The 11416-nt window shown below is 46.6% G+C and overlaps 1 protein-coding gene across 1 annotated transcript; it reads left to right on the plus strand.

Annotated features, from left to right (window-relative positions):
* Nucleotides 1-5155: 5155 nt before the first annotated feature.
* LOC124673088 (signal recognition particle 9 kDa protein) lies at nucleotides 5156-9152 on the plus strand. The gene is made up of 4 exons (XM_047209219.1): nucleotides 5156-5293; nucleotides 5387-5455; nucleotides 8617-8710; nucleotides 8814-9152. The coding sequence occupies exons 1-4, from the start codon at nucleotides 5222-5224 to the stop codon at nucleotides 8891-8893; spliced, it is 315 nt and encodes a 104-aa protein (XP_047065175.1). The 5' UTR covers nucleotides 5156-5221; the 3' UTR covers nucleotides 8894-9152.
* The last annotated feature ends 2264 nt before the right edge of the window (nucleotides 9153-11416 follow it).

Genomic DNA, 11416 nt, shown 5'->3' on the forward strand with positions numbered 1-11416 from the left:
CCATATGAGAAACAAAATTCCCTTGCATGGCAGCCATTCCTTGGAAGTTAGCCCGTTTACCAATTTTAGCACAAACAATTTGTCCATTAGACTCGCTGAAATTGTGCCATCTTTACTGTTGTAATTTGTTATTAGTAAATCATTATGAAAATTAAAATAAGGAATAATTAAGATAACCTTTGTAGATATATATTACAAAAAAAATCAGTACCTGGCAGGCTGACATGTTGGTGATCTGTGAGTGGTGTTATCTGCCACTGATGCGATAAAACATCATATCACCACAGGAATTAGCTCATGGCAAATATCTTTGCGTTGTATCCTCCGCAGAAAGCACGAATGACGGGGACATGTGGCAACTTCTTTTCTAAAGGTGATTCTTTGCCGTGAATTTTTCCGCTTCTTTGCCGAAGGTCATCCTTTGTCGTGAAGTTTTGATCTTTGCCGAGAGGCTTATTTCGCTGAGAGTTTTTCCCCGTTTTAATGTAAGGTCGCTCGGCGAAAAAGTAAGCCTTTGCGATGCAGAACCATGGCAAAGCAGAGGACCTATGGCAAATAAGGACATGTTTCCTGAGATTATATGCTGCTTCTGATGTACGTCCACCTTCAAAGTTTTATACCATATGTAGCAATGTGCAAAGGATTAGCAACTGTGATCTTAGTTTAATCAAGTACATGGTGTATAATATAATTATATCGTCACAACAAACTGAATCCAGCAATAAAGAACAACGTACATACCCTGAGGAGGAGAGATGAGGAAGGCAAGTACTCCAGGTTCTTATTTCTAAGTTTCATCTAGTCCTATTGAGCATCACAGATCACACATAAAGCAGCTCACGATCTAAATTCAGATGAACTAATTGCATCCGCATGCATCGTGAGGTATCACTATAATTGAAGAGAGGAACGTCGGTATCTACGTTTAAGCAGAATACCAAACCTGAAGTTCGACGGTGAGGTGATGGATCAGTTGGTCCGCCGGACAACCACTGCCATGCCCGACAGCAAATTGAAGGCTGGCCTGCATATGTTATCACCAGATAATGTATTCGGATTGTTCTTCCCGCAGCCGACGCCCTTTGTGTGAAGCTTCCTGTGGAATCTGTGATCGCGGTTGTGCGCCAAATTAAAGCCCATGCAACTTTCAAACGCAGGCACACTTGCATGGAGTCTGAACTCCTCGTGGCCAATCCATGGCAGCAGACAACATATTTTCAGATACGACTTCCGCACAGTCTTGTGGATAATCCATGGCGGCAGACTCCATGCAGACCGCACCATTGGTTTCCACCATCGCCAATCGGCGGCGCTGTGGCTGCAAGCTGAGGAAGATTGGATATATACGTTTAGGGTTTGCATGGCCAAAGGGATAGAGGTTCTGTTAAGATATATAGGTGGAGACGCGGAGAATATTTTTTCCTCCATAGAGTTTCCGTACGTCCGCAAGTTAATCTGGGCTATTGATTTTCTATATGAAGTATGTTTAGCTAATCTGCACCGTAGGTTGTTGGTTGTTTTAATAATATAATAGATGGACCGAGGTCCACAGTTCACTAGAGGTGTCTCTCCCATAAGATAAAAGCATGTTGGGTGAACAAATTACAGTCGGGCAATTGACAAATAGAGAGGGCATAACAATGCACATACATGTCATGATAAGTATAGTGAGATTTAATTGGGCATTACGACAAAGTACATAGACCGCCATCCAACCGCATCTATGCCTAAAAAGTCCACCTTCAGAGTTATCGTCCGAACCCCTTCCAGGTATTAAGTTGCAAAGCAACGGACAATTGCATTAAGTATGGTGCGTAATGTAATCAACAACTACATCCTCGGCATAGCGCCAATGTTTTATCCCTAGTGGCAACAACACAACACAACCTTAGAACTTTACATCCTTGTCCCAGGTGTCAATGCGAGGCATGAACCCACTATCGAGCATAAATACTCCCTCTTGGAGTTAAGAGCAAAAACTTGGCCAGAGCCTCTACTAATAACGGAGAGCATGCAAGATCATAAACAACACATATGTAATAACTTGATAATTAACATAACATGGTATTCTCTATCCATCGGATCCCGACAAACACAACATAGAGTATTACGGATAGATGATCTTGATCATGTTAGGCAGCTCACAAGATCCAACAATGAAGCACAATGAGGAGAAGACAACCATCTAGCTACTGCTATGGACCCATAGTCCAGGGGTGAACTACTCACTCATCACTCCGGAGGCGACCATGGCGGTGTAGAGTCCTCCGGGAGATGAATCCCCTCTCCGGCGGGCGCCGGAGGAGATCTCCAGAATCCCCGAGATGGGATCGGCGGCGGCGGCGTCTCGATGAAGGTTTTCCGTATCGTGGTTTTTCGCATCGGGGTTTCGCGACGGAGGCTTTAAGTAGGCGGAAGGGCGAGTCGGGGGCCGACGAGGGGCCCACACCACGGGCGGCGTGGGCCCCCTTGGCCGCGCCGCCATGTGGTTTGGCCACCTCGTGGCCCCACTTCGTATGCTCTTCGGTTTTCTGGAAGGTTCGTGGCGAAATAGGCCCCTGGGTCTTTGTTTCGTCCAATTCCGAGAATATTTCGTTACTATGATTTCTGAAACCAAAAACAGCAGAAAAACAGCAACTGGCACTTCGGCATCTTGTTAATAGGTTAGTTCCAGAAAATGCACGAATATGACATAAAGTGTGCATAAAACATGTAGGTATCATCAATAATATGGCATAGAACATAAGAAATTATCGATACGTCGGAGACGTATCATGCTATTGTGAAGCTCAAGTCCAATGAAGTCAGGATTGGACCTATTACAAGGGCTCGTGCGAAGCTACTCAAACAACAGGTGAACTTGTTCCTAAGTGATACTTTGATCGATGAGAACTTTATACTGCCAAAGTCCTATTACTTATGTATGATCATGTACGAAGAGGGAGCAAGCATCGCACAAGGAGAAGAGGAGCAGCTGGACGTGAAGCTGGACATGGAGCTGGACATGAAGATATCCCATGGACGCGTGAGGGAGGAGCGGGAGGCATGCGCGAGGGAAGAAGAAGAAGCAGTCCAGCCAGCGCTAGGCCCGGATTGACCGGCCGCCACGCCGGCCGACTCGGCACCAGACCCGGTCCAACCGACCCCCACGCCGGGTGAGCCCGGTTTCAACCGGATCCTGCACTGGTGCCAGCCGGGGGTGTTCTGTTTGTCACCTCGACGCCCCGGTCATGACCCGGTCCAAACCGGACTGGCCGGTCCCAAGCCCGGTCGACCGACTCCTGAGCCGGCCGAGTCCGAGTCTGTCTCGACCAGATCCCGATCTGGGTCGGTTATCTATGTATTTTCTCGAACCCTGGTCGTCCTGAACTCCTATATAAGTGCTTAGGACGCTTCTAAATTAGGTTTGAGACCACGTTTAAGATAAACCCTAGTTCATAGTTGATTGCTTTGCAACTCTATCGAATTCCTACACCATATTGCATCGATTTGGTGTATACCCTGAAAGTCTTGTGTGATCTGCTGTTCCGTTGGGAATTAGACGGTTGCAACTTACCGCTTCGTGGTCAGCGGCTACGTGCTCAAGTGTGTGGAGTTGCGAATATCTTGCAGGGTTGAGAGCTGTTGCATTGGCGACAGGGACCAATCGAGAGACTTCGTGCGTCATACAAGTTATCATCCACTTCATCACCGTGTTATCTCCGCTGTGTTCATCCCGTGATCATCATCACCACCGTTGCTTACTGAGAAGATCGGGCCACCCCTTATCACCATGTACCTTCTTGGAGGCGTCACCGCAAGTTCCCCTCCCCTTTGGATCCTCAAGTTCTGCTAGGTTGCTAGCCCGTCGTCGAGTTCCCCTTGTGATGTTGTGTTGGGACGAAGGAGGTTTGTTGGCGTGGACTACGACGTGCTCGCTCCGGTGCAACAGAAGACAAGGCTCCCTCAACCTGGCGCTTAGCTTCGCTATTTGTGTTGTCTTTTATTGTTAGTTTTCAGTTTCCGCTATATGTGTGTGATGTAACTCCTGGCCGGTTGATGATTTCGTTAATTCAAAACCGGACTTATTTCCAGCCTTCCGTCTTTAAAAAAAAAGTATGTTTTATCAGGGAAACGGCCCAGCCCGGTCGTTCCAAAATGGAAAAAGTTCAAAACAAACCTTGAACTTGTAGACAAAAGCTAAATCGAACTCCAAATTCACAATCCCTGAAATTGGTACTCTAAACTTCTCAATCCCGGTCTATTTTCGACCCTGGATCTGTTTGGCATGCTAGGAAGTTATGATCCCAACTCGGATTACAGATGGACCCCATTCAATGAAAAATAAACGAAAGGAACAAACAAGATGCCGACATGTGGCCCTAGCTTGTCAGGGCCTTCTCCTACCTCCCGCCCCGGATGGAAACGGCCGGAGTCGATCCTCCCCGCGCACCCAGCCTCACCCCCTCTTCTCCTGGGCCCACGACTAGGTTCCCCTCCACTCCCGGTCGTTCCTGGTTCGCCTCCCTCTATCGATGCTCATCCCCAAATCCTCAAACCTCCCAGGGAACCTTCCTCGGCCTGTTTGATCTAGAAGGCTCCCTCTAATGGAGGCGGCAGCACTGAGCCCTGCACAGGAGACCACAGGAGGTGGTGGTCGGGGGGCCTCGGATGAAGGCCGAAGGAGGTAGTGGTCAGGGGCGGCGGTCCGTTGGTGAAGAAGCTGACGAGGTCCCGAGAGATGGGAAGACGGAGATGACGACAACGGCCATGATGTTCGCCATCTTGACTGGGGCGGACATCACCGGCGGTGGCACGGCTGTGCGGTACTGCTGCTTGGTGTTGCCAGCGCTACCCATCAGCGAGTTTGTGCACACGGTGTGCTGCTGTTATGTGGGCCCAAGTCAACAATCCCAGGTTTGACCTGCCAAGTCAGCAAAATTGTAACTCAAATAGGCTCAAGGTTTAAAATAGACTGGGATTCATAAGTTCGGTGTGCTGATTTCAAGGATCGTGAGTTGGGGGTTTGGTTTAGCTTTTGCCTACAACTTTAAGGTTTGTTTTGAACTTTTTCCTTCCAAAATCCAAAACACGACTTGAGCCAACGCGACCCTATTGGAACCGCGGCGGACTCCTCCCCGCACCCAAACCCCCAGATCCGACGAGACCACACCGCGGCGAAGCCCTAGCTTTTCCGGCCAGCGCCCCCGCCGTCGCCGTCGCCGCCGCCGCCGAAGCAGAGATGGTGTACTTCGATTCGTGGGACGAGTTCGTCGACCGCTCCGTGCAGCTCTTCCGCGCCGACCCCATCACCGTACGCCGCGACCCCGCCCGCCCTTCCTCCCCTTCCTCCCCCCCCATCCCGCGTCTCGATCTAACCCCTCGTCCGTTTCGCCCATGTTTCCAGACGCGCTACATGATGAAGTACCGGCACTGCGACGGGAAGCTCGTGCTCAAGGTTACCGACGACCGCCAGGTACGGCGCGCGCCCGGACTTTCTCTTCTGCCTAGATTTGTGATCGTTTCTAGATTCTTGGCCAGGAGGAGGTAGTGTAGTTTAGATCCCGATCACCAGTGTCACTACGAGATACGTGTTACAACTCAGAATTGAGCCGATCGAGGATCCTGGTAGATATTATGCACGCAATTTTGGTGTGCCTCGCATACGGACGGTTTACTCTGTTGCTTCGGACTGTTTATTGATTTTTGTTGTGTAGCATATCTTGCTATACAGTAGCAGGTGGCTTGGGAAAATACTGCTACACTAGTGTTACCGCATTACCAAAATGCAGTAACCTCCTATCTCAGGAGTTTAGACTAAATCTGTTACTGTAGCTTATTTCAATTAAAGAAAGGTAGTGAGAGTGCGAGATGCTAATTATACCTGAATGTCGGCCTGTTATCATAAACCCCAGTGATTTTGCGATTAAATCCTAGCAGCTGTTAGCATTATGAACCCTACCCTGTTAGCATTATGAACCCTACCCTGGTGGCACAATAGGATGGAGCACATTATCTTTGCCTTGCGTTTTCTTTTATCATAAAACCTACTTTAAGAAAAAAGGATTTAGCACTCTCACAATAGGGACCATGTTTTTTGTAAAACGCTCTCCCTCAATCATTGAATATAGCAATGTACTACTGTTATTAAGAAAAAAGGTATGTCATGCGTGTTTTTTTAGCACTTGGAAGCAAATGATGTTGTGCATGAAGAAAGTGCTCTTATGCCCATTGTAAGCCTGTTTTTCCTGGTGAATGCGAAGGCAGGAAATTGATATTGGGGGCTATATGCTTAATTTTATGGTTTTTTTTATCCTAGTGAACCTTGGTTGGCTTTGTGTGGAAGACGACATAGTTTTGCTTTTGCATATATCATCCATCTGCTGGTTTCATTTGAAAACCTACTTAGTTTGCATGTATCGTCATATTTGCATTTTATATGCGATTAGTAAACTGTTGAAGGACTATTTGGTTAAGCTCCAACTTGAAAGCTTTTTTGCACCATTGTGGAATCCGTAGGTGCTGCAGCTCAACATGCACTTGTAAAATACTGCAGCTTCTAGACACGAATGTTGGAAACTGAGTCATAGCTTATATCTTAGTGTACTTGAGATATTCAGATATTTTTGTTGGTGCTTGATTTTCAAATTGACACGATAAACCTTTTATACAACTACACTGTCCACATTTCATACATCTGGTGTTATGTTGTATTGTTGTCAGCCATATAGTGCAATCGGTACTATTTGCTTCGCAACTCCAAGTCCTAGTCCCTCTGACATATTTGCTTTGGAATATAATACAAACCATGTAGTTGTGCATCTGATTGCGCACAACGATTTGGAAAATCATAGCGTTAGCATTTATTCATGTGTTCACAGTGCATTAGTGCAAATGATCGATTTTCTTGGTTTGTTATTGTTCAATGCAGTGTTTCTTTGAATGAGTTATTTCAAATTTTCAATCCTATTCTATGCACTGTCTTGAAAATAAAATGTGGTCTGCAGCCCTGCATTTCTTTATCTATTGCTTCTATGCAATTCTACTGATAGGTGGATGTGAAATATGGCATCCAGAGTTTGGATTATATATAAGCTATCAAGAGTCTGGATTATATGTAAAGCATGCCTACATTTTCTAATCAGATTCTTGATCATTCTATGATTGTGCTGATTTTGTTATCTTGGCGCTCATCTGTTGTTCTAATTAGAACTGTAAAAATGTGTCAAAAAATTACTGTCAATTATCTATTTGACAGCATTGTTGCTGTCTGTTTGATGTGCAAAAAGGCTAAGGAGTCCTGCAGTTGAATGAATCTCTAGGCTTTTGTATGTCACTGCGGACAAGCTTATGACCTGACAGTAATTCGCTGTCAAATGAAATAAGAAATAGTGGTTATTTTAATTCAAATGAACGTAAATCTGAAACATGTTCTCATCTAGTGTTACTTTTTTTTTGTTAGGATAAGCACATTATCTCCTATATTGCACACAACCTGTAACTAGCTACCCACTTAATAGAAATGTGACCCAATGCATGCTATTCAGAGAAAATATATTACTCCGTAGAAAACTTTACTTTTACCAATATATTGGCTTGGCTAGCATTGTGCTGCGTAAAACTACAAACCAAATAGGGTGCTTGAGAGCTCCTAGTGAATAGCTCATTACCAGAACCAGTATGGTAACCTTAACTGAACTAGCAGTAATAGCTATGTTCAAATGAATGTCTACTCTTGACCCATCTTTTAGACTTGACCTTATTCTCTTCAGTTAGTCATCATTCTATATACTTATTCTCTATCCTCTTAATATAACTGTATTAAGTTCTATAGATAAAGCACATAGTCATTTCTGGCTTTTATGATTGAAAATCGAAACATTAGATGTGTCTATTTTGTCTGAATCTGCGATTGCTTGTTGCTACTCACCCTACTCGCTACTTCTAAATCTGCCAAAAAAAGAGGTAGGGTGAGGATGGATTATTTTATTGCTTGGTCAAATTGCTAAGGTAGCTTTTGATTTCTCCTCCGGCTTCATCGTTTTGATATTTGTACTAGGTTCAGCAATATCTGGCTATGGTGCTAAATCACAACATTATAATTTGACATCAGGTTTTTGGCTACATTGTGGTTGCCCATAAAGAGATATTTGCTTCTTACGCGATTATTATAGAAGCAGCTGTGTGCACTCTTGGTTTAGTTAAACTGATAATGCCTAGCTTATTACTCAACTGATGCTACTACTTGAATGGCCATTTATGGATCTCTTATTCTTGCCAACGAAGTCAACGAACAGCAAATACTGATGCACACAGTTGGCATCCATCAACAGAGGTTTACATTACGTTGCCTAGCAGCGAGCTGTTTTATGTGTCCTTGAACAATGGCTGAGTGTTGTAATATTAATATGACAACTATAAATTGTTTAAGCATCCATTGAAGTAAAGCACTCCTGCTTTGCTTTGTAGTATGGAATTACTTGCAGTGCTTGAAGTTTAATGATTACGTTACCTAGCAGCAAGTTTTATTATGTGCCCTTCCACAATGTCTGAATATTTATACGACAGCTATAAACAGTTTAAACGCTGATTGGAATGACTCCTGCTTTGCTGACTATAGTATGGAATTACTTGCAGTGCTTGAAGTTTAAGACGGACCAAGCTCAGGACGCAAAGAAGATGGAGAAGCTCAACAACATCTTTTTCGCTCTCATGACTCGTGGACCTGACGGTATGCATTATAAACGTTTCTCCAGGCTAACGGTTATTGTATCAAGCCCCAGATGGTCGTCTCGCTGGTTCGGCTCCCTGATCTTTTCATTTATTTTGTGCAGCTGATATAAGCGAGGTTTCAGGGAAGGAACAGGCCGAGCAACAGCAATCGAAGAAAGGACGGGGTGGCAGGAGGCAGTAGCATCTCGATTTCTCTCGGAAAGATCACAGCTGGGTGTGGTGGGTATACAATTTGACCGACTCCTGTTGGCCCCTGCTATGTTGTTGCTCTGAAGGAACTGTGAGCTATATAACTAGGGTCCTTTCCTATTACAGAACTGAGAAATGTACTTACCCACACAATCATGATCGATAAGGCAATCGAATCTTGACCGTTGTTTTGGGTGCTTTGTTGACGCTTTTTCGTTGAGCAATATGGCAAAGTATTTTCGTGAAACTTCCACGTTGCGCAAATGCACACTGTGTAGGAGCAACACAAGGTACATGCTGGGGCTCTCTCGGTAAAAGTTGGTGTGACGATGCAGTAATAGTGCAGTGTCAGTTTTTGTAGCTGAGTAACACTGAGGTGCTGTGCAGCTGCCGCCTGTCAAATGTAAAACTGTTTTGTTCGCTGGCTGCAGGCAGCTCTGGCCCCTTCATGTGCTTCACTAATGGCCGGCCGCTCCTCGTTTGTTGGATTCATCGCACCAGGACCATGAGAACGTGGCCATCCTGCGTTTATGCAGCAGATTCGCCTTTGAATCTTATCTTGGAGCATTGTTATCATGCGCATATGAGTCTATTTCTCTCTCTGTCACCGGCATGTTAAGCTGATTCCCATGTTTGTCTGTAGAGATAATCTTTTTCGTGTCGTGGCTGTCTGGTTTGGAGTGGCGCGGAAATAATGCTGCAGGTAGTGCTCGAGAATATACTCGGTGGATTACAAGAGGAACATGGATGATGGATGGAAAGGGTTTGTGGTTACTTTCGCGGATGCATAGGATGCTGGATACTCAAACCGCCTCGAATTTTACAGTGCTGCAAAAGCTTTTGGTGCGCAGGCTTTTCGTCATGGTCGCCGCCGGTCAAACTAGTGTTGCCATGGAGGCCTGGTGAAGAGGCTTTTCAGTTGAGCAGATGAAGCTTTCTAGGAGGGGTCTCGCTGCGGCGGTGCTATTCTTTAGCTGCCCGGAAGGGCACAACTAATTATGGGCATTGGGCAGAACTAATTAGATTCGAGGGGATCATCATTTGTGCAAATGAGAGCATCTCCACCCTCGCCCGTCACAAATTGTAGCCGGCAGGCGGCGCAGGCAGAGCTACTGGTGGCGCTGGAGTTCAGCCAATACAACTGATTTTTTTTTAGAAAATTTAAAAACTCTAAAAGACGCGGACTTTCATTGAAATTAATACATAGTAACTGAAATTTAAACTAAAAACTACAAATAGAAGGCGGTGTAGTCGATGATGTTGGTGTTATCTCCATGCCGACCACCATTGCACGAACGCGTCGCTGGCCGGCGGGACATCGTCGTAGCAGCATCGGTGGCCCCAACGCGTCTTCATAGTCATCGGGCGCGCGGAGCGCCACCTAGAGTTCCAGCTCCTGCTCCCACCAAGTCCTCTTCTTCGACGCCAGCGGGGGAAGGACGACATTATGCTTCTTTGGTCGCCGGAGTAAAGGCACTCACGCGGCAGCGGATGGGGTTCCTCCTTCTCCAGGCACCGGAGATGGAGGGTGGGCACCTTTCGCTCCTTCTTCGAGCGATGGGGCATCCAAGCCCAGGACAAGCGCGAAGGCTCGTGGATGACAATGCTCATTGCGCGGCGGGGCGAGGCGATGGGTACGACGCCAAGTGTTGGCGGGAGATGAGTCCGACGATTCAGGGCGCAAAGTCGACCAGGACGACGTGGGGAAGATCGCACGCGTGGAAGACGCGACGAAGAGGAGGCAAATGATAGTCGTATGCGACGAGCTCTCGTCCCACCATGTGTGCCGGACGCCAGGGTTGTAGCGTCCGGAGTACGGGCTAAAGAAGCGGGTGAGCGCAGCCTCCCGTTCCCGCTAGAAAAGCAGAAGACACAAACGGTTGTTGTCCCCCATGCCGGGTACGCTGACTAACCGGCGGCAGACCGACTCGGTGTTGCGCAACGTAGGTGCCCAGATCAGCGCCCTCCGGAATAATGGGATAGTGAACCCACATTGGACATGTTCGAGTCGGGCTCCTACTCATCTTCGTGGATGCTTAGGACGTTGATGCCGGATTCGTGGTTGTGCATCATCGCGGAGGCGGCGGGGTGGGATCTAGGTTTGCGGCGAGCGGATAAACGAGATTTGACAGTGAGAAGGTGAATAAAGAGGAGGAGGCCGGTGTGCATATTTACGGCATGAGGAATCTCTGGCATAACCGTGTGGGTCTCTATGTTGAGGGTAAAACTGGTGTTGCCAAGGGAAGCGGTGCCTCCATTACCACCTCTACCAACATCCTCCACACGGGCATTAAAAAGGCCGATCGCCGTTTCTCTCGTTGCTAGGATGGGCCGACCGCCAAAATCTAACGTGGCGTGTATGCCCGTCCCACGCCTTATACGTACGGGCCAATACGTTGTTGCCGATGATTTTACTAGGATTCAAAGTGCTTAGACATATTTGGGTCACTATTGAAAGGATGAGATGTCACCTAGAGGGGGGGGGGGGTGAATATGCGTTTTAAAAACTATTACG

This window comes from Lolium rigidum, chromosome 1, assembly GCF_022539505.1.
Source record: "Lolium rigidum isolate FL_2022 chromosome 1, APGP_CSIRO_Lrig_0.1, whole genome shotgun sequence".
NCBI lineage: Eukaryota > Viridiplantae > Streptophyta > Magnoliopsida > Poales > Poaceae > Lolium > Lolium rigidum.

Bases quoted from the DNA above. Each gene is read 5' to 3' on its own strand.
- LOC124673088 (XM_047209219.1), top strand. From the start codon at position 5,222: ATGGTGTACTTCGATTCGTGGGACGAGTTCGTCGACCGCTCCGTGCAG. The intron at 5,294-5,386 runs GTACGCCGCGAC...CCATGTTTCCAG, and splicing joins TCCGCGCCGACCCCATCACC to ACGCGCTACATGATGAAGTA. The intron at 5,456-8,616 runs GTACGGCGCGCG...AATTACTTGCAG, and splicing joins AGGTTACCGACGACCGCCAG to TGCTTGAAGTTTAAGACGGA.